Source organism: Lactuca serriola, chromosome 5, assembly GCF_051521515.1.
Source record: "Lactuca serriola cultivar US96UC23 chromosome 5, Lser_US96UC23_V15, whole genome shotgun sequence".
NCBI classification, from domain to species: Eukaryota; Viridiplantae; Streptophyta; class Magnoliopsida; order Asterales; family Asteraceae; genus Lactuca; species Lactuca serriola.
Genome location: NC_136412.1, coordinates 244,020,523 through 244,044,817, shown reverse-complemented (window position 1 = coordinate 244,044,817; position 24,295 = coordinate 244,020,523). Strand labels below are relative to the sequence as shown.

Here is a 24,295-nt window from a genome sequence, read left to right as displayed (position 1 = left end):
ATGATGGTCTATAGGTTACATGGGACTTCCATGCCCATAAAGTTGGCAACTTTATGCCATGAAAACCCCTCGAGACCTTAGATTTGAAGTGTAAACCCATTTGGGACGTCCAACTCCCATGGACCATGATATTTGGACTAAAACTAATAAAATAATCCTAAAAGAAGATCTAAACAACTACAAAGAAAGTTTCAAGATTTATACAAACTCGTCGTGTAGGTTACTTAAAATACGCAACCCTTATGATCTCTACTCGACGAGTTTGGGGCTCCTCACTCGTCGAGATTCTCTATAAACTGGAATAAATTATTAGTTAAATACATACCAGGAACCAGGCGTTACAATTCTCCCCAACTTGTCTCAAAGATCATCCTCGAAGTCTGCTGTCTCAAATAATTTTGGATAATGCTCTCTCATCTCCTCCTCTGGCTCCCAAGTCCACTCTGACCCCTTGTAGTGCATCCACTGCACGTTGATCATTTGTATAACTTTGTTCCTCAATTTTTTTGTCTTCCGATCCAGAATCCTCATTGGCCTCTTAACATAGTTCAGGCGGTCATCCACCTGAATATCCTCTAAAGGCACAACTGTGGAATCATCCACTAAGCACTTATGCAGCTGGGAGATATTAAAGGTACTGTGAATGTGAATAAGCTTGGCTGGCAGATCTAGTCGATATGCAACCCATCCCACCCGAGCGAAAACCCTGAACGAACCGATGTACCTGGGACCCAGCTCATCCCGCTTCCTAAATCCGATCATACCCTTCCAAGGTGACACCTTAAGGAGAACCATATCTCCTACCTAAAACTCTAATTCCGATCGGCACCTGTCAGCATAGCTCTTCTTCCGACTTTGAGCTGTCTAAAGTGTGCTCTGGACCTGCTGGATCTTCTCAGTAGTCTTGATCCCACTTCGGTACTCCCCATAACACACTGACCGACCTCCCCCCAACAGATTGGGGTCCTACATTTCTTCCCGTAGAGCATCTCGATTCGAGGTCGGTCTATGCTAGTGTGATAACTGTTGTTATACAAAAATTCCGCTAACACAAGATACGTATCCCAAATCCCACCAAAAACAAATACACATGCGCGTAGCATATCCTCCAGAGTCTTAATCGTCCTCTCACTCTGACCATCCATATGAGGGTGAAAAGTTGTATAGAAGTGAAGCCGAGTACGCATCTCGTCGTGAAACTGCGTCCAGAATATGGAAGTAAAGCGAACATCTCGGTCTGACACCACCAACACCCACACTCCTTGACGTGCCACCACCTCGCCTATGTAGATCTCGGCTAGCTTCTCATCCGATATACTCTCCTAGATCGGGATGAAATGTGCACTCTTGGTCAACCGATCCACGATGACCCAAATCGAATCTACTCCACATGCAATCCTGAGATGCTTTTTGATGAAATCCATGGTGATGTCTTCCCATTTCAACACGGGAACCTCCAATGGTTGTATCTTGCCGTGAGGTCGTTGGTTCTCAATCTTAACTTTCCTGCAAGTCAAGCACCTCTCCAGATAGCATGCTATGCCCTGCTTCATGAAGGGCCACCAATAATCAGGGCAAAGATCCTGATATATCTTTGTCACCCGGGGATGAATGGAGAATCTCGACTTGTGAGCCTCCTCCATCAGAACCTGGCATACACCGCCCTAGTAAGGAACCCAGACCCTCCGATGCAGGGTCGACAATCCACGATTATCATAATCAAATGAAGTCAACTGACCTATGATCTACTCACAATTCCGGTGCTCGTCCTTCAGACCCTCGACCAGAGCCTCCCGAATTTGTTCCGACAACAGAGAAATCACTATCATCTTAAGGGATATATCCTAAATTAGAGTTTCGTCCGCCTTACAAATAAGGGCATCGGCCATCATATTGTCCTTCCCCGGGTGATAAAGGATCTCATAGTCATAATCCGTCACCATGTCCAACCAACGACACTGTCTCATGTTCACATTCAGATGGTCCATCAGATGCCTCAGACTCTTGTGGTCCGTGTAAATGGTACAAAGAACCCCATAGAGGTAGTTTCGCTGAATCTTGAGGGCAAAAATCACAGGCCCCAACTCCAAATCGTGCATCGGGTAATTCGCCTCATGAGGCTTCAACTGCCTCGAAGCATACGCTATCATACGACCTCGCTACATCAGGATTACACCCATACCCGTGATCGAAGCGTCGTAGTAAATCATGAAATCATCGACACCCTCCGGCAAAATCAGAATCGATTCCTCACACAACTACTATCTGAGAGTCTTGAAAGTTGTCTGTTGACCAGGCCCCCAACTGAATGTCACTGAATTATTGGTCAATCGGGTCAATGGAACAACAATCTTGGAGAAATCCTGGATGAATCTTTGATAATAACCGCCAGACTAGGAAAACAACAAATCTCAGATGGAGACTTCAGAGCCTCCCACTGCATCACAACCCCTACTATGGCCGGATCGACCAGAATACCCTTCTGGTTGACAAGGTTCCCCAGAAACTGCACCTCACGGAACCAAAACTTGCACTTGGAGAACTTTGAGAAAAGTCTCTCCCTCTTCAGTGTCTCTAGCACCTCCCTCAAGTGCTCCTCTTGCTGCTTATGAGTCTTGGAATACACCAAGATGCCATCGATAAAAACTATCACAGACCGATCCAACATCGGTCTGCACATGCAGTTCATAAGATCCATGAACGTGGAAAGAGCATTGGTGAGCCCAAAGGGCTTCACCACAAACTCATAGTGACCATAGTGAGTCCGAAAGGTTGTCTTCTGCATGTCGTCGTCCCTGACTCACATCTGGTGATAACCTAATCTTAGATCAATCTTGGAAAACCGAGATGCACCCTGAAGCTGGTCAAATAAGTCATCAATCATTGCGAGGGGATAACAGTTCCTCACCGTTACCTTATTAAACTTCCGGTGATCTATACACATCCGATGTGACCTGTCCATCTTGTTTACAAACAGGATCGGGGCTCCCCATGGTGCTTCACACAACTCCTACATCTCGGGAGGAGCCAACCGATATGGTGCCTTTTCTATCGGTGTCGCACCAGGAACTAGGTCAATCCTGAACTCTACCTGCCTCTCCGGAATCACCCTAGGAAAATCCTCTGGGAACACGTCGGGTACTCCCGTATGGTCGCTACATCATCCACGGTTTCCTTACCCTTATCTCGGGTATCCAGGACATATGCGACATAACCTGCACAACCGTGTTGTATGTAGCATCTTGGCCTTGCTGCTGAGTACAAAGTCGGTCCACACTGCGGCCTCTCGCCCTGAATCACCAAACATCCACCACATGGGGTCCGAGCTCACACTAGCTGCTACTCACAGTCGATCACTACCCCATTGGGCTCAACAAGTCTATAACCACGATAACCTTATTCCCTCACAGGGGAATAGGGACTAAATGCACATAATACTGCTCATTGAACAACTTTAGTGTACATCCCCGGTCAACCCTCGCGACCCGAACGGTCCTATCATCTACAATCTCTACATCAAGGGGACAGTCCAACTCCCCTGGAGCTCCAACAAATCACTTGCTAAGCGCGAGTGATACAAAATATCGGGTAGCCCCCGAGTCAAATAATACCAGAGCAGATATGTCGTTCACTAAGAATGATCCTATAACCAAACAGATAAACATAAGCAACAAATCAATATAAATAAAGAGATAAGGAAAAGATACATACCTGTCACAACATCGGGAGCTGCACGTGCCTCCTCTAAAACCTTGACGTAAAACGACTATCACGCTCTGATACAATCGTTAACGGTACACTGCAAAGTCTTACTACTTCCTTAACGTAAGCATTTGCAAGCTTAGCTATAGACCGTCTCTCATTGGCTGCTATGAAGTGTGCACTCTTAGTGAACCAATCCACGACCACCCAAATCATGCCGGGACTATTCTTCGTCCTGGGCAGTTTAGTCATGAAATCCATGATGATTTCTTCCCATTCACCCATGGGTACAGGTAAAGGTTCTAAACTTCTATATGGTTTCTAATGTTGTGCCTTAACTCTCTCACAGGTTACACACTCGGCCACATACTTTGCAATATCGAGGTTAATCTTCAGCCACCAGTAATAGGTTTTAGTTCCTTATAAATCTTAGTACTGCCGGGATGAATCGAAGATGGTCTTCTGAGCTTCTTCCATCAGAAGATCTCTTACTCCTCCTATCTTAGGCACCCAAATCCTATCTTGGAATACCTTCAATCCTTGATTATTCATGCCAAATACAATCGTTTTACTTAAACGTTCTTCTTTTCAATCATTTTTATTTAAAGCTTATTCCTGAGCTTTCTTGATGCTTTCCACAATCATTGAGACACCTTTAATTCTTAATGCTCTTGGCCTTTTTCTTTCCAAGTTTACTTTTCGACTTAGAGCATCAGCTATGGCATTTGCTTTACCAGGGTGGTAAAGTATCTCACCAGTCATAATCCTTGAGCAACTCTAGCCAGCGTCATGACCTCATATTCAATTCTTTTTTATCAAAGAGATACTACAGACTTTTATGATCAGTGAAGAATTTGCACTTCGTGCTGTAAATATAATGCCTTCATAACTTTAATGCAAATACTACCGCTGCCAACTCCAGATCATGAGCGGGGTAGTTCTTTTCGTGCTATTTTGGTTGTCGAGATGCATATGCTATCACCTTATCTCTTTGGGTCTGAACACAACCCAACCTAACTCAAGATGCATCGCTATATACTACGAAGTCTTCAAATCCGTCAGGTAAAGAAAGAATTGGTGCTTCACACAACTTCTTCTTTATTTTCTGAAATGATTCTTCACGCTTCTCACTCCATGTATATGTAGCTCCTTTAAGGGTCAAAGCTGTTAATGGAGCAGCTATCGAAGAAAAGCCTTGGATAAACCTTTAGTAATATCCAACTAATCCTAAAAAGCTTCGAATCTCTATGGGACTTTTTCTTCATTCCCACTTCATCACAACTTCAATCTGAGCTGGATCAACCATTATTCATTCTAGGTTAACCACATGACCCAAGAATTGGACTTCACTAATCCAAAATTCACATTTGGAGAACTTTGCATACAACTTCTCCTTTTTTAGAACTTCTAACACTTCTCGTAGATGCTTTTCTTGCTCCTGCTTGCTCTTTGAGTAAATCAGAATGTTATTTATGAACACTATCAAAGATTTATCGCCGAAAGGTTTACAAATTCTGTTCATCAAATCCATAAATGCTGTTGGAGAATTGGTTAGTCCAAACAACATAACCAAGAGCATAGAACGTCTATATATCTCGTTCTGAATGCGGATTTCTCAATATATTGCTCTCTCACCTTCAGCTGATGATATCTTGACCTGAAATCGATCTTTTAGACATAGCTCGAACCTTGTAGCTAATTCAACATGTCATCAATCCTTGGTAATGGATACTTGTTCTTTACCGTTTCCTTGTTCAGCTCTCTATAGTTTATGTGCTTTCTCATGGTTCCATCTATCTTCTTCACGAATAACATCGGAGCTCCCCAAGGTGATGAACTAGGTCTAATGAAATTGTTGTCCAACAACTCCTGAAGTTGCTTCATAAGCTCCTTCATCTTTGTCGGTGCTATTCGATATGGTGCGTTCGCCATTGGTGTTCATCCTGGCAACAAGCCTATTCGAAACTCCACTTATCTATCGGGGGGCAATCCAGGAAGATCTTTGGGAAAGACTTCTGGATAGCCACACTCCATTGGTATTGTTTGTATCTCCTTCTTCTCCTTCTTAGAATCTATCACAAATTCCAAGTATGATGTGCATCCTTTAAACAAACATTTTATGGCTTTCATCAGGGAAATGATTCCAGAGTTTACTTTACGTTTGTCGGCATAACCATTTGTCATTGGGACCAGAAAAACCCTTTCGGATAAAGATACAAAGTCAGAATTTTCAGTTTACTCATGTACTACTTCGATATACATAGATATGAAGGAAAATTAATGTTGTATTAGACAAAGTGAAACATGGATAACTTTGTAGATAAAATTCTAAACATGTCAAATGTTTAGCAATATAAACTTCATGGTTGACAACAATTGACATGAACATTTATTTTGAACTAAGGAATTTTAGCTAGAGATGTAATCATACAGGATTTCTAGAAACCTTAAGTAATAAGATGAACTATTCGTAAAGCACGTAATTGATCAGTAATGTTTGCTTCATGACAATGTTAGAGAGGTTCTTTTATACAATTATGCCACAGAAGGTGGTCTTCAGATAAAAGGTGGCTATTACAGTTATTCAAGTTAAAAAAGTCCCGTTTAATGTGATGATTTTTTGATGAATTTCCATGACGATCAGAGTGCTAAATTTTGGTTCAAGTGCATACTACTTTTAGATAGATAGAAGTTTGGTATAATGTTTCAGATGACATGTTGTGATCATGTGTCTTCAACTATGATGTAGTTGGTTCAATTAAATTTCTAAGTAGACGTTACATCCCTAAATTTACGACCTTTTTAAAAAAATTCTTTATGCTTATTTTAATATAGATTAATCGTTTTAAAAGTGGAAATTATCTCATAAAAAGTATTTCCAAAGAAAATGTAATCACTGATTTATCACAAACTTGGGATGTCATAGTTGATACAAAACATAAGCATAAGCATGTCTTACATCAATATTTTAGCAACTACCGAACTCCTTTAATCTGTCAGCAGATAATTAAATTATCTATTAGTACCTTTGTATTGGTACTTATGATACAAAGAGACTGAGTGGGTCAAGTTAGGAAACTTAGTGAGTGCATAGGGATTTCAACCCACAATACTATATATATATATATATATATATATATATATATATATATATATATATATGTCTTAATACTGAAAAATCAACCATTATCAAACAATATATAAACGTGTCTCTGCCTTGGATATCTATAAACCCTCGTACCTAAACATACCCACCCGAGGCCGATCCTCACAGATCCTAGTCTACGATTATTAGGAAGGATCATCCCGCATGAAATCATTTAGAATAATCAATTATTTGTCATCGACAAGATGACTGTAGATTCCTTTATAGTTACCTGAACTGGACCCACCATTTCTGGTCGTCCAAAAGATTATGCAGACATACCATTACGTTTTCCTGATCAGGGCCCACCATTTCTGGACATCCAAAAAGGAATACAATTTGTACTCCGGTACGTACATCATATCATCAACACCTAAGAGTGTTAGCAAACATAACTCTACTCTCCGTTCCTAGCCTACACACGCATATCCCGAATGAGTACACCTGATATCAAACTTAATTGAAGTAGGTATATATAATAAGTAGTATCTTTATCTATAATACCAACTCTGTCTAGACAACACTATCCTATCTTGGTGTATATATTTAACACAAAGTATATAAGGATTAATATATATTTATTCTTATCTCTAATAATATTTCTATTATTGTTATCACATGATAATAGATGTACATCTTTAAACATATATAGAACTATATTTGGTTCACATATAGTGTATCCTCAAATATATTTCTAATACATAAACCATACAATGATCATATAGCTCACATAATAAAATTTCTAATAGATAGTTAATAATTTGGTTAATACTTGTATTAAAATACGTTCATGAAAGGGACTATGCACCGCATGATAAAAGTGGATGCGTCAGAATTTAGGCAGAAGTTCGCCTTGGCACTTTATTTTTTCCTCTGCCGTAGCATATGTTCACATTACAAACTCTTTGTCTTATATTCTTGGAGACTAACAATAGTCTAGATTACTAACTAATCCCAATGTCTACATCAAGTTCTATCAAGTAAAGAACAACTAGGTAGGATCATATCGGAGGTAGGATCTGTTTGGTATATAGAGTGTACTATTTGGAAGTCGCGCTTTAAATACCTCACTTAATCCGACCTAGATATCATCCCCGTAAGTAGATCAATCATTAGAATAACTTGGAATTATATATAGAACTTATTTATAGGTTTATAATAACGACTGGTGACTATAAATATAACTTATACTGAAAGCAAAAGAGTGTAGCTTAACTTACAAAGGTTTTAGTTAAAACCAAGAAAAATACACAGACATCATTCCGACCAGAAAACTCTATTTTACCTGGCCATTTGACACTTGAGAGTTACACTACTATTTTCTAAGAACTCCTAAACTGAGCCAAGAAGAATGGTGGAAATTTTGAGAGAAAGAGCAAGATGTATAAGGAAGTTGTGGGAAATGAGTACAAAAACACGGTTATATATAGAAAAAAGGGTGCATATCGCGCACAAAAAGGAGGCATGCCACGCCCAAGCGCCTTGCTGGCTTTTCCCTCCCTGCCACATGTTGACTCCTGGTTCAGCCACCACATCCTTTTTTAGAAGGTGCCACGTGTCACCATATCATGGTGATACGTGTCGCATTTACCATGGGCCATGTTGCCTTGTTGTCGATGGAGTGTCGACGCCTCTTCTGCCACATGGTGTACTCTAGTACCGCCACATCGCCACATAAATATTTTCCAAAAATCTTCGGATGGCCATAACTTTCACATCTGAGCTCCATTTTCGACATTCTTTATATCCCTGCAAACCTTGTTTAGATTGTTTTGGCTAACAATCAACTTATTAAAATTTCAATTTATGTGCCCCATTGTTGTGCTGAAACTTCAAAAACTCATAACTTCCTATTACGAAGTCAGATTTGGACGTTATCTATATGCACACTCTCGGTTTAATGATTATTACGACTTTCGTTTAGATTGCTTAGGCTAAATAGAGATTTATTGAAAATTCAATTTTTACAATACGTAGAGTTGTGCTGATTTAATCGCTAAACTTCGAAGAATCATAACTTCTACATACAAAGTCGAATTTCAGCGTTCTTTATGTGTACGAAATCCTTGTCGTATATACGTTAACTTTTGTTAAGATTATTTATCCTAAAAAACCTTCTATCAAAAATTCATTTGTAACACTTAATGAATTTTAATTGACTAGCCTGAATCTATTGGTGCTATAATTATCTCCCTCTTAGGATGATTAAGTTCGATAATCATCAACAAAATGGGGCTTGTATAACGACTCCACACGTTACCTTTCCATCCTAGGTAATAACCGTAACTCTTATGTCTTTTCTATTGAGTTTCTAACTCTTAGACTTCTTGATTGTTGACAGTGCTCAATCCTGCTCCTGCTCTTCTTTCTAAATTTGATCTTCATTGGAGGCTCTTGCTCCTTCTAGAATTGACTTAACCTATGATAAGGTCTTTACTTTGACTATCACAACATACGGACGAGTCATGTTCTATTGATCTTTCATCATATGATGCAACAGATACACTCAGGTCTTTGTGAGTAAAACATTAACACAAAAGATACCTTCCTTCATGTTGTAATGTGATATAATCACGTTCTATCATGTAGCACTTTTAGCTACATGCTGCTTAATCCTAACGGCGGCTGTGAAACTTCTATCGATTGCTTCGATTAACTTTTCCTTTAATATAAATTAATACAATATGGAGAACTTACTACATAGATTTTATTTTTATTGAACTCGATTTGCTATGATGACTAGGGTTGGAATAACATTCATCTTCTTAGACATTACCGAAATGATGGTAACGATGAACATGAACTAAACAATTTTAGTGCCTTAGTAACCTTGTGACTCATCCTAATTCAAGTATGCATCATGTGTTTCTGGTAGTACATGCCAACACTTCCTTTCACACTTATTCATACTCATCCAAATAATTGTCTCACATTTCCCAAGTTAGTACACCTAAAAATAAAAAAAGCAACTAATGATAAATAGATGTGCCAAGTAATCATATATAACAAATTTGCTAGAATCCACTAGGATTTGTTCCATGCATATCTTCAACCACAATTCCATTTCCGAATCCTTGGTATAAATTATTTCTCATGTAGTGTCTTGTCTAAAAGGCATACTATAATATAATTTATTCTTAACCAACCCAATATGTTGAAATCATAATTTTTAACTGTTAGGTACTAAACAATGTAACATAATTGGATATTTTATAACTTTTGAAATGATTACAACTTTTATTCATTCTTCATGCTTTATATATTAGGCTACACATCCTATTATTATTTATATAGGATGTTCACTTTGAGTCTTGAACCTTAGTGAAGTGGCTTCCTTCTCTTGTCTTTGTTAAGCATCATAACCTTTTGCATCGAAGATCATCTGGAATGCCCTTGCCTTTGGTGCATTTGATTTGGAAACTCCTTTCTATTTTTGGTAAGTCATCCTTAAAATGCACAAATTCTCCACATTTGAGGCAAAACTTGTGGTTGGCTGTATATTTTCTAGCATAATGACCAATCGTGCCACATTGGTAGCAGGTGACTATTTTTAGGCATTGTCCAACATGCTTCACTTTGCATTGGTCGCACCATTTCCCTTCTTGGTTATTTTGAGATTTTTTGTTGTTTGACTTCGAGAACTTCTTATTCTTCTTCTTCTTCTTCTTTTTTTGAAAAACCTTCAATTTTTCTCTTTTTAAAGACCTAAACCTTGTCGACAGCTCTCCCTTTAATCATGTACTCCACAGACTTTGCAACTAAGATGGGAGCTTCAAAAATGGGTTCCTGATGTATTGGCACCGAATATTCCCATGGCGGTCCCTTGGCATACCTGTCGATCTTTGACAATTCTTCATGAATAATCTGCAGGGTGAATTTTTTTTGTTAGTAAAGGAATTGGTGTATTAATCGAAAGTCGTTCTGTCCTTTTTAGTCTCAGAAACTTATTTTCTAGTTCCAGAATGTTTTGATATGAACAATACTTTCATTTGAAATGCACAAGAAACTCTACCCATGTGAGTTGCAATGCTTCATTAGGGTTTATCAATTTACTCAACGTGTTCCACCAACGAACAGCTAAGGGCATTCCCCTTTTCATTGGCCGATAGAGCAAAAGATTGGTTATTCTATCTTCCACCGGGGTCGATCAACTCATGGACCGACATGGCAAGAGCTTTCCTTGATAAGTTCTATCCCGCTTCAAGAGTCTCAAGTCTTAGAAATGAGATTTGTGGAATCCGCCAAGGTCAAAATGAGACTTTCCATGATTATTGGGAGAGGTTCAACAACTTGTGCTATAGCTGCCCACAACACCAAATTCCAGAACAACTCCTCATTCAACACTTCTATGAGGGATTGTTGCCAATGGAGAGAAGTCTAGTTGATGCCTCAAGTGGTGGAGATGTCTTTAGTAAAACCCCACAACAAACAAGACAACTTTTCAACACCATAGCCGCAAATTGTCAACATTTTGGCCCGCGCCAAGACATGAAGAGAGACACACAACACAAAGTCAATGAAGTGGGAACATCAAATATTGAGTCTCAAATAAAAGATCTAACCTCCTTTTTCCAAAAGCTAGCCATGGGATAAACTCCACAAGTGATGGTTTGTGGAATATGTGCAACAATGGGACATACTACGGATATGTGTCCCATACACCCCCAAACCGGAACGACGGAAACGTTCGGGGGCAGATGACTTCATGTGGTAACGTAACAAATGAATACATAGTGAAGAAAGAAATGCAACCATCATATATATAATTGAAAGTTTACATTGTTAAAAGGTACATGTTCAAAACCAATTACAATATGATGCCAAAATATGAATTTAAACGGGCGCCGCAGCGTTCCTTCTTCAAAAGCTGTTTGTTACCTGTAATTACTGAATCCCTGGGACATACAAGTAGTTTTGAAAGAGTAGATCATAATTTAAGCCGGTGAGTGTCATAAGTATTAAATGACAACGGTTGTATGAAATGAAATGTTTCGTTTTTGTTTGTTTGTTCCTAGAAAATCCCATATTTTCTACTAGCATAAATGTATCCTTCTATCAAGACCATTGTTTGTTTCTAGAAAATGTATGTACGTATAACATTTCCAATACGTTTGAAAAACCCCATAAATCAATGTGTTTTTAATACTCCATGTGAATTTTATAACCATGCTATTGACTAGAAATGCCTATACACAACGTCCTTCAGGCGTTGGTATGTTCTGACGTTTGTCACCCCAAATGGTGTACTGTCACTAACAGTCAGGGCACGGGGTTGTGAAGCCCGTATAGATCTATACACAAACACCATGCTCCCCCTCCAAGGGATTCTGGTATATAATACAAGACTTGAAATGTGTACTCGAACGTACGTGAAGTTAATGTCTCACAAAACATAGTATAAAAACAGATTTACGTGTAAAAATGTTCGTTTGTTCTTGTATGTGAAAGTGATTTCTTGAAAATAGTGTTTCTAGTATTTAAAAGTTCGTAATGTTCTCGTAAAACTATACCTATTATAGTTTTCTATAAGTGTGTCTCGTTTGTATAGTAATCCCTAGTAAAATGCTCACTTGTTATGAAAAGTATAATTTTATAGTGTCTAAGATGGACACATATACATACAATATAAGCAGAGTGTTTGATTTATACATATATAACAACATTTTTCATTTTAAAAGATATGATATTATCGTGATATATTTTGCATACGAATGTTTCCCTATAATAGTTATAAACCACATATGATTTCGTTGATAAAAAGGTGTATAATGAAACTTTATATAACACACGATAATAATCATGTGTTTTACTTGTATTTCCCCCCTTAAAAGCATATAAAAGCATTTATAAAACATTTAAAAGTGTGGATTATAAGGGTATGAACTCACTTGAAAGATCGGAAAAGGCGAGATGAAAACCGAGCAGAATTTCGACTCGAGAAAGCATATTTTCTCGGGATTCTCGGGAATCTCAGGAGCAGAAACGACCTTCGGGACTTGAGCAAGGAAATTGGGGCTTCGGGATAGTACGTGCACGGAAAACGAGGCAAAAATTCAAGAAAGATGAGAGGAATTGGCCCTTTTCTTCGGAACCCTCGCATCCCTTTTGTAGGGGGTGGGAACCACCTCGGTATGCTAGGCGTACGCGTGCGTCATGCGTGACGGCATCCTCGACTGCTTCGGAACTTCGGATGGGACGGGGCATAGCCTCGCATAGGGGCGACATGGACGATCCAAGGTCTAGGCCTCGAGTACGCTGGGCGTAACTCGCATCGACCTGGTGACTCCTCCTTCGGATAATACTAAGATTAAATAATAAAATTTATATTTTAATTATTTAATAAACTTCAAAACTTCATATCTTCTTCATACAAACTCCGTTTTCGACGTTCTTTATATCCACGCGTAGGTGAGACTATGCTCTACAACTTTCGTTTAGATCCCGTAGGCAAATTTTGAAATTATTTTTATTATTTATTTTTAAAAGGTCGCGGTAGGAAAATTTCGTTAGAAATTCATAACTTCATTATCTGACGTCTGTTTTTGCCAGACTTTTTACCGTTGTAATACCATTGTCGAGACCTTCGATTCTCATTTAGGTCATTCCGGCCAAAAGTCGCTCGATCTCCGTTTCGAGTTTTTAGCTGTCTGTCGCTAAGCCGAACTTGGAAAAATCATAACTTCTTTATACGAAGTCAGATTTGGGCGTTCTTTTTACGTACGATCACGGTTTAATATCATCTAACATAGTAGGTAATTAATTTGGGATTTTTGTACATTTTATTTTCGAAGTTAATTTCATTATATCAAAAGTGGTTACAATACTTGACTTTTTAGGTCATTACATAGAGTTGAAATATCGGGTTGTCACAGTCCCATCCTTCAAGAAGATGCGGAGCATGTGAATGCCACGGGAGAGTTCCAAAACTACCACAACAAACCATCCGGTTACCAAAATGCATATAATTCAAGTTGGAAGCCAATTCCCAACATGAGCTACAACCCAAGACCATTGCCTCAAAATGCATTGGTTAGACCATCCTATCCACCACCACAACCTCATTACCAACATCAACAAACACACTATCAACCTAAATCGCACCCTCCACATCATCATCAACAACCCCCTCAATCTCAACCAAGTAGCTCCGGAATGTCTCTTGAAGACATTGTCAAATCTTTAGCCACTAGTACCCAACAATTCCAAAAAGAGACAAGGACTAGTATCTCCAATCTTGAAGCACAAATGGGAGATATAGTTACATCAATAAGCAAGTTGGAATCCCGTGGTAAACTCCCTTCTCAAACCGAAAAGAACCCAAATGTCAATGTGGTGACCTTGAGAAGTGGCAAACAAGCCGGAGAAAGTAGTTCAAAGAAGAAGCTAAGGGAAGAAGAGGAAGAAATAGAGATCATTCACATTGAAGAACCTATAATCAAGAATGATGCACAAGCCGGAGTTCCAAAGAAGCCTACCCCTCTAGTAACACCAATAGCCACTCAACCACCGTTCCCCTCCCGACTTGCAACTTCAAAGAAGAATATGGAGGAGAAAGAGATTTTGGACACCTTCCGAAAGGTGGAAGTAAACATCCCTCTACTTGATTCAATCAAGCAAATCCCAAGATATCCAAAGTTCTTGAAAGAACTTTGTACCAACAAGAGGAAGTTGAAGGGAAATTAAAAAATTTTGATGAATGAAAATGCATCTGCGGTTTTACAAAGGAAACTTCCACCTAAATGCAAAGATCCCGGAATGTTCACGGTTCCTTGCAAGATTGGAGATGTCACTTTTAGTAGTGATATGCTTGATCTTGGTACCTCTATCAATGTCATGTCCTATTCGGTGTATGAATCATTGAATGTCAGACCCTTAAGTGAAACTAGTGTCATAATCTCTCTTGTGGATAAATCAAGTGTCTTTCCTAGAGGTGTTTTGGAAGATGTCCTAGTGCAAGTGAACCAATTGGTCTTCCTGGCAGATTTCTATGTAATTGATCTAGATGAGCAAGTTTCCTCCAAATCGGCTCTAATCTTGCTTGGGAGACCGTTTTTGAAGACGGCTAGGACGAAGATCGATGTGTATGCGGGAAGTTTGACAATGGAGTTTGATGGCGAAACAATAAGTTTTAATATCTATGATGCCATGAGATATCCTAGTGATGTTTCATCTTTGTACTTTGTTGATGTTGTTGAGCCAATTACTCAAGAATTGTTTGAGTTATCTAACGGTGATATGTTGGAGATGATCTTAAGTAAAGGATTCAATTGTGGGAAGCTAGCCAAGCAATTAAAGCTTTATTCTTTGGATCTGGAAGTTGAGAAGTTGGTAAATAAAATGGAGATGAAGAAATCCATGAGATTAGATGTCAAGCAAATTGAATTGCCCCCAACTCATACAAAATTGTCTCCATCCCTTGTTCAACCACCCGAACTGGAATTGAAGGTCTTACCTCAACACTTGAAGTATGCCTACTTGGGAAAGAATGAAACCCTTCCGGTTATCATTTCAACTCACTTAACCGAAATTGAAGAAAAGCAACTCATCAAGGTGTTGAAGGAGCATAAAGAAGCCATGGGTTGGACGATTGCGGATATTAAAGGATTGAGTCCCTCCACTTGTATGCACAAGATCTTAATGGAGGATGAATGCAAGCCAAGTCGGGACACACAAAGAAGGTTGAATCCGCCAATGATGGAAATGGCTAAGAAAGAGATTTTGAAGCTCCTAGATGCGGGGATGATCTATCCAATCTCAGATAGCAAGTGGGTAAGCCCGGTGCAAGTCGTTCCAAATAAGACGGGAATCATGGTGGTCGAGAACAACAAAGGTATGATGGTCCCCACCCGTGTGCAAAACGGGTGGAGAGTATGTATTGACAACCGTAAGCTCAATGCAAGCACACAAAAAGATCATTTCCCATTGCCTTTCATTGACCAAATGTTAGAAAGGTTGGCGGGGAAATCTCATTATTGTTGTCTTGACGGGTATTCCGGTTTTCACCAAATCCCGGTGGCATCGGAAGACCAAGAAAAGACGACATTTACATGTCCATTTGGTACTTTTGCATACCGGAGAATGCCATTTGGATTGTGTAACACCCCGGCTACTTTCCAACTTTGTATGGTTAGTATCTTTTCGGAATATGTTGAAAACATAATTGAGGTTTTTATGGACGATTTCACGGTATATGGCAACTCTTTTCAAGAATGTTTGACCAATCTTACAAAATTTTTAAAAAGATGCATTGAAACAAACTTGGTTTTGAATTTTGAGAAATGTCATTTCATGGTGTCAAGGTCTCATTTTGGGTCACATTGTGTCTAAAAAGGGAATTGAGGTAGATAAGGCCAAAATTGATGTTATTTAAAGCTTACCTTACCCGACTTGTGTTCGGGAAGTTCGTTCTTTTTTGGGCCATGCAGGTTTCTACCGAAGGATCATCATGGATTTTTCAAAGATAACAAGATCAATGTTCCAACTCTTGCAAAAGAAGGTTCATTTCAAGTTCAATGAGGCGTGCAAAGAAGCTTTTGACAAGCTCAAAGAGTTGCTTACATCCGCTCCCATCATGCAAGCACCAAATTGGGATCTCCCTTTCGAGATCATGTGTGATGCAAGCAACTATGCGATAGGCGCTGTTTTGGGTCAAAAGAATGGGAGGGTCTCCCACATGATCTATTATGCATCAAGGACACTAGAAAATTGTCACACTCCAAAACCTGAACGGCGGAATCGTTCGAGGGTGGAGGACGTCATGTATAATATCACAACAATGCAAAGTAGTAAACAAGCAACAACATCATCCATTGCATTAATAATATAATTTCATACAAGTGTGTTCTGTCAAGTTATATAGACACCAAAAGTACATCAAAATAAAAGAGGAGTCTTGAACAAGCTCCTTCTTCTCAAAAACCTGGCACTGGTACCTGTCTATTGGTGACCTAAGAATACAAGTTATTTTGAAAGCGATTATCAGCTTTAAAGATGGTGAGATCATAAGTATATTAGTGTCGTAGTTTGTATGAAAGCATTTGTAAGATGTTTGTAAGATGTAATGTATAAGTTTTGTAAAGTTTGTATTTGTTTGAACTATCCTAGAAAACCCTATGTTTCCTACTAAGAGTAGCCTTTTACCAAGGCGTCTAGTAACTGTGTGTCTCATGTAAGAGTGTGTATTTTCCTAAATCTGACTATCATTAACCAAAAAATAGTTTTTACATTACCGTGCATTGTGTGAATGTTCACAAAGTGAATGTAATGGGATAAATATTATAGTATTGTAGTGTTGTATTAAGTAACTACTGCCGTACTAACTACCTTAAACCAATTGTTATTTAAAGTACCATGTGATCGGCCTGTACCCTGCTACCGACTCAATAGTAAAACGACGATGTAAGACGCGGTAAGTAATGACATTTGGCACCCATAGACTTGCAAGTCCGACTGTAGCGAGCATCAAGGTGTAGGATAGTGAATCCAGTATAGATCTATACGCAAACTCATACGGTCCCCAATTAAGGAGATTCTGGATACAAAAACGGTCATGGCAGGTAGTGCCATGACCCATTTAATGGCTCACATAACTGAATGTAATGTATATGTAATGTATGTGCTAGCTGTATTGTGTGTTCTTCCTCTGTCTAGCCTGTATGTTTGTTTCTCATCACTATGTATTATGACTCATGTATGAACTGACTCTTTATATGATTCATTGTTCTTGTATTAGTAATAGTAAAACCCTAAACTACGCCTATTGTAGTTTACTAGTAATATAACTTGTACGTATGAACATGGAAGTATACCCTTGCTACCCACGGGTATTGAATTGACTAGAAGGACCTTTAATGACTATATATGTACACATGATATATAACTAATATTTAAACGACCTTCGGACGGACACTCGATACCTCACCAGACCACATCCTGATAAGTTATTAATTAACTTGATGATCGATTAGATCTTCTTAACAGGTAATGCGATGAAGTAAAAACATTAAATAACACAAGTATAGATCAAGATGTGTCGAATGATTAGATCAAATAATCCTCAGCAGAGCTCGACTAAGAACTTCCGCTGTAGAGGATTTTAGGGTTACAAGAACGATAACAATAAACTTGCTAAATGATTCTCTGGTCGTTCTATTCTATCGTTACATTCTAGGATGCATGCAAGCTCCTATATATACTAAACTCACGGATGGACAGGCCCATACCGGAGATACAAAATGGACTAGCTAACGAGCCCAATAGACGCAATACTTCACACAAAACACGACCCAACACATCCCAACGGGGAAAAGGAAATGGAGCGGACTGGCCTTCCAAAGCCTTTTAAACATTGTTTATATAACTACACATACATAGACATGTACTAGATAATAAGTATAAAAGAGTTTAAGTAATAGTATTTGATAAGTAAAAGAGTTTGTAAAACAGTTTGATAAACAGTTTGAACAGTAAGAAAACCACTGGTTTTGTAGTTATTAATCACATGTGATTGATGTAATAACTACAAGTATTTCACTTGTATTCCCCCCCCCCCCAAAAAAAAAAAATCATTTAAAAACATTTAAACCATTGATTAGGGGTATGAACTCACTTGTAGTGAGTGCTACGGATGAACTGAAGGTGTAGGATTGCTAGGTGTCAAGTGAAGTATTGAACACACTCTATGATCCTAGTTAACATATAATATCACATGTATGTATCCATTTAGTCTTTAAACAACTAATAAACAATTCAAGACACCCTAGGACATGCTAAACACTTTATACAAGTGTTATTAGTCTCAAGGATTGCATCTAAGTGTTGTAGGGAAGGGCTAGTGTGCTTGGGGTTCAAGGAACACTCCTTTAAGGAGTTTACCATTTTGTGATCAGTAGAAAAAGGGTTTACGGTCGTAAGCCCTCCCCCTTTGTGACCATTCGTTGTTTGAAGCCTTCTAAGCCAGTCTAAGCATTCCTACTTCATGTTTAAGCCTTAGGAAGTGTTGTGTGGCATCAAAACACTCCTAAATGGAGTTTACGGTCTATAGACCATTTCTCCATGACTTTACTACCGTAAACTCTCACGGACTTAGGTATTTTGATGTTTTCAAGTCCTAAACACTTCAACATAATAGCATAGGTTAGATTCTAGGCATAAGGAGTAAATATGGGACATTTATACACCTTTTGGGGTGTTTACGGTTTTCGGAGATCCCTAAACCGTAAAAAAATAAAAATGAGTGTTTTCTTGTGCTTCTTGTGTTATAAACCCATCAAGGAAGGATCTAGACTTGTTACAAAGTCTTGTGAAGTACCTAGGCACCCTAAGGCACCACTTTGCACCATAACTTGGTGTTTACGGTTCAAGAATCTTGAACCGTGAACACCTTGTTCTTGGTGTTCTTGGGTGATTTCCTTGATGTTAAGATGTATAGCAAGCTTTAAAAGACCCTAGGATAGAATTACTTACTATGTGGAAGCTTGAAAGGAGCTAAAAGTCCAAGAACACTAGTGTGTGTTGTTGGTTTTCTTGGTGAAAAGTAAGAATCGACCTTTTTGGAATGATTTCACGGTTAGAAGTGTTTTAAATCACTAGATCTAAGCATATAATCACTTAAGGAAGCTAGAAAAACTTACTAGATTGAAGATCTTGAAAATATTTTTGGATGATACTTGAGAGAGAATGGTTTTGGATCTTGAGAAGTTTTGGAAAAAGTGAAAATAATGACTAGATCTTCTATATATACTCTCAGATTTAGGGTTTTTGTCAGAAAATATTTTATTCAAGCAGTAAACTCTAATCTCTTAGAGTTTTGGAATAACTGTATTGCATAATAACCCTAGTGCATCCTCTCTCCTATTATCACTAAAGTGTGAAATCCTAAAATACTCAAACTTACTCTAAAAAGTCTAAAAATTGACAACAACTGTTCTGACTTCTATTGACTTGATATGTTTGTACAGAATAGAAATTTCGGGTTGTCACAAAAATGCTCAAAGCAACTACTCTACCACAGAGAAGGAGCTATTGGCCATAGTGTTCGCTTTGGAGAAGATTCGGCAATATCTACTTGGCACCAAAGTTATAGTGTATTCGGATCATGCGGCTCTCAAGTACTTGATGACAAAGAAAGATGCAAAGCTGAGACTCATCCGGTGGATCCTATTGTTACAAGAATTTGACTTGGAAATCCGGGACAAGAGCGGATGCGAGAACCTCGTCGCCGATCATCTAAGCCGGATCACTTCAAATGAAACTCCTCTCCCGTTGCGGGATAAATTTCCGGATGAGCATCTCTTTTCCCTTACTCAATCTATTCCTTGGTATGCCGATATCATTAACTTTTTGGGCACAAAAAGGTATCCCAACACATTCACACGTGCTAAAAAAGACAAGCTCAAAAGTGATGCAAAATACTATGTGTGGGATGAGCCTTATTTGTGGAAACATTGTCTCGATCAAATCATTAGGCGATGTGTACCCCAACAAGAGCATCAATCTATTTTGCAATTCTTTCATGAATTTGCTTGTGGGTGACACTTCTGACCTAGCCGAACCTTGAGAAAGGTTCTTGAATGTGGACTATTTTGGCCAACCATGTCACGCGACTGTTAATTGTTTTGCAAAAGTTGTAAACGGTGTCAAATGACGGGAAACATTTCGCAAAAGAACCAAATGCCCCAAAATCCAATGCTTGTTTGTGAAATTTTTGACGTTTGGGGGATTGATTTCATGGGCCCATTTCCCGTCTCATTTGGCAACGTTTATATTTTGCTCACGGTTGAGTATGTTTCTAAATGGGTGAGGCCAAAGCCACAAGATCGGACGATGCCAAAACGGTTATCGAATTTTTGAAGTTTAATGTTTTTGCGAGATTTGGTGTGCCTAGAGCTTTGATTAGTGATCGAGGGACGCATTTTTGTAACAAGATGATTGAGGCTCTATTGAAGAAGTACAACACGAACCACCGTGTTTCAACAACCTATCACCCTCAAACGAACGATCAAGCAGAGGTTTCGAATCGTGAAGTGAAGAGTATACTTGAGAAAACAGTGAATCCCTCAAGAAAAGACTGGAGTTCAAGGCTTGGTGATGCCTTGTGGGCCTATCGGACCACGTACAAGACCCCGATAGGAATGTCCCCGTTTAGGTTGGTCTTTGGAAAGCCATGTCATCTTCCCGTGGAATTGGAAAACCGTGCATTTTGGACGGTCAAACAATGCAATTTCAACATCGATGAGGCAGGAAGGCATAGGAAACTTCAACTCCAAGAGCTAGAAGAATTGAGAAATGACTCCTATGAAAACGCAAGGATTTACAAGGAGAAAAGGAAGCTCTTCCACGACAAATCCATCACCCGGAAGCATTTTGAACCGGGGCATAGGGTCTTACTATACCATTCGCGATTGAAGTTATTTCCAGGCAAGCTAAGTTCAAGATGGATTGGACCTTTTGTTGTGATAAAGACCTTTGACCATGGGGCGGTAAAAATTCAAAGCGAAAAGATGGGACAAAATTTCAAAGTCAATAGGCATTGGTTGAAGCCATTCTATGAAGGTTTTAGTACTAATGCTCTCGAAATCATCCATTTGGATGTCCCGATGTGTTGAAGCAAGCCAGGAAGCACGTCTCGCCAAAGACGTTAAAGAAGGGCATTTTTGGAAAGCAATATGCTTTCAACCTTTTTCAAATTCAAATAAATCATTTTTGCAAGGCGTTATTTTTGGGATTCAAATAATTTTTTTTGAAAGGTTTCACCAATCGTTCCCCGTTTTACTCCAAATTTTGTCAAAATTTTGAAACCGGGCCTTACGGGGATCGTTTTGGCTTCAAAATCATGTTTTTTGGAAAAATCTCATTTTTGATGTGCAGGCATACCCGTGGCCCGCATGGCTTGTAGGCTTAAGGCTTGCGCGGCCTGCGTAGGTCAAGGGTCATATTGGGGAACAACACCCGCGGCTAGCCCGCGGCCTGAGCATTACCCGCATGAAAGGTCAGAAAGTTCAGAAGTTTTCCAGCAACTAGACGCGGCCTACCCGCGGCCCGCGCCTAGCCCGCGTAGATCAATACTCAAATTCCAATAGGTACCCGCGGCCAGCCCGCGGCCCGAGTGCTACCCGCGTAGATGGCTACATTGTTCGCTGTGGATTTGCCAGGTATTGGAGGCTAGACGCGGCCAGCACACGGCCCGCGCCCTACCCGCGTGTTGGTCATTTGACTGATCTTTTACGCTGCTGACTGCTTTGACTTTCGTTGACCAAGGGGTTTAATGAGTTGACAAACATTGCCCGGATTTGACCCTTCTTGACCATAGATTAAACTCCTCCAGCACCCTTCTTCTTCATTCTAACCTAACAAAATCCCCCAATTTCTCTCTAGAAGCTCAAGAACTCCATAACCACTTCTCACAAAAATTCATTTTCCCGGAGTTCTACCGGTCGGAATCTCGTGAAACCACCGCCATTCTTCACCATTTTTCACCCTCTACAAACCCCACCCAAATTCTGGTCCGATCTGTGGCTGGAATTCTAGGCGCCACCACCACCTTCTTTCGCGTTTTCCGGCCAACTCCGGCTACCATTGGAGATTCCGAGCACGGGGTTTTGTTTCTCACCTCAAGGGCTTTCTAACCATATCAATCTTTCCGCAAAAACTCATGAAAAATTTCCGTCTAATTTCGGGTGCCACCACTATAGTCGCCGGAAAGTCATCTTGAAGCTAGTTTGTGGGGTTGTTTTAGCAATTAAAGCGTCACATACGGAGCAAAATTGCAAGCTTGGGGTGTGTCTTGACGAAATCTTTTTGGTGGCACTAATTCATCCCGGGTCTAAGAAATTCGGTAATTTCATTCCTTTAAATTGATTGTTTACATCCCAATTTCCCATTTGTTGTTGGTATTGTGTGCCTTTGTTGTGGCTTTAAAGTTATTATTGGTAGAATTTTGTCCCAAATAAATGTCTAAACGTGAAAAAACGGGGACGGGAGCTAGTTCCTCTAAAGGAGGGTCGAAGGGAAAATCCAAGGATCCCCCGTTTCGTTTGTTGAATCGCAAGGATCATAAAACTTATGATTTTCTCGTTTCGAATAAGCGTCAAGTCAAGTCAACAAAATTCCTCCATAGGGAATCTTATGTTAGTCTTGGGGTACTCGATGGAGTCCAAGCGTTATTTTAATAACATCGGGTGGGGTCAATTCCTTTATAACCGCGCCGCCACCTATGTTGAACCCACCTTGGAATTTCTTGCCACATTCAATCCCGAGGAGGAAGCCCAAACCGTCACCTTCCAAATGCTTGGTGAGAAACGATCCCTACCGTATCGGGTCGTGAACGCCCTGATGGGTACTCCAGTGGACAACCTATATTACCAACAAGACCCATGGCTCGGAAACTTCAATGAGCATTACTTTTGGCAGCAAATTACCAACGAGCCACAATATTCATTGTCTTCGTCAAAGGCCTCCTTCATAATTCACCCATGTTTGTGCCTAGCGCATCGAGTTCTCACATGCACCATTTTCGCTCGCTCCGAAGTGGGACAAATTTCAAAGGTGAAATTATTTTTTCTTTGGTGCATGATTCGTGAGAACGGTCCGCGGCCAGATTTTGCCACCTTTTTCTTCACCAAATGTTACAACCTCACAACTATGGGTAAAGGATACATTTTCATTGGGGGATTGATCACCCTCATTACATCTCAGCCACCACTTCAACTTCATCTCTCTACTCTCCATTCGAGAATGCTTCCGGCCCATCTAGCCTTGACGGCCACGCACTTCGCCGAATGCAACTCATCCGGGATTCGATCGTCGGTCCCATGTGGATTCTTGAAAACCAACCATACCTCATTCTCCCCCATGAGTATATAGGGAGTTTTGAGCTAACCGATCCCGAGAAATGTATCATTCCATCAGACTACCCTCCACCTGTAGATGATGAGGATGACCAATTTCAACCTGCACAACAATTTGTCGAGCCTCAGTTTCAGCCGCAGCAACAGGGCGGACACGAAGTCCTACCATATTTCCCCCTACATTCTTTGAACAATTCGCCACCATGTTCTCCACGGTGCAGCGCATCGATGCCGACCCGTGTTGATCGGCTGGAGCATTCATGCATTTTTGTTGTCTGTTTATTCTCACCTCTCTTGGACGCCATGGAACAGGTTCACAGTTATTGTATCATTATTGGTCCAGGATCTTGTTGATTTCTCACCCATCGAACCGGGAACAATAGTTGCAGTTTGGGATTTCATACTTGGGATCAGATGCTGGTAGCTTAAAGGGGTAAGTGATCATGGCCAGGTAGTTTCATGAAAAATTATGCATACAATACTAACAACTGTAGGATATACTATAGCAATGGATGTTTTTAGCCTTGCGGTCACTACCGCTTAGAGGATCACACTTGATCATGTTTGAACTGTTAGGATGAAGCATTGGTGCTTGTCCCCG

At 39.8% G+C, this 24,295-nt stretch overlaps 1 protein-coding gene across 1 annotated transcript; it reads left to right on the top strand.

Moving 5' to 3' along the window:
• Window positions 1-14,539: 14,539 nt before the first annotated feature.
• Window positions 14,540-20,380, top strand: LOC145050331 (uncharacterized). Its single transcript, XM_078998600.1, has 2 exons — window positions 14,540-15,677; window positions 19,812-20,380. Exons 1-2 carry the CDS (start codon window positions 14,540-14,542, stop codon window positions 20,378-20,380), a joined length of 1,707 nt encoding a protein of 568 aa, XP_078854726.1.
• The last annotated feature ends 3,915 nt before the right edge of the window (window positions 20,381-24,295 follow it).

Excerpts from the sequence above, each read along its gene's own strand:
- LOC145050331 (XM_078998600.1), top strand. The coding sequence starts at position 14,540 with ATGAATGAAAATGCATCTGCGGTTTTACAAAGGAAACTTCCACCTAAA. Across the intron at positions 15,678-19,811 it reads GGTGGTCGAGAACAACAAAG|AAATTTCGGGTTGTCACAAA; the intron begins GTATGATGGTCC and ends TGTACAGAATAG.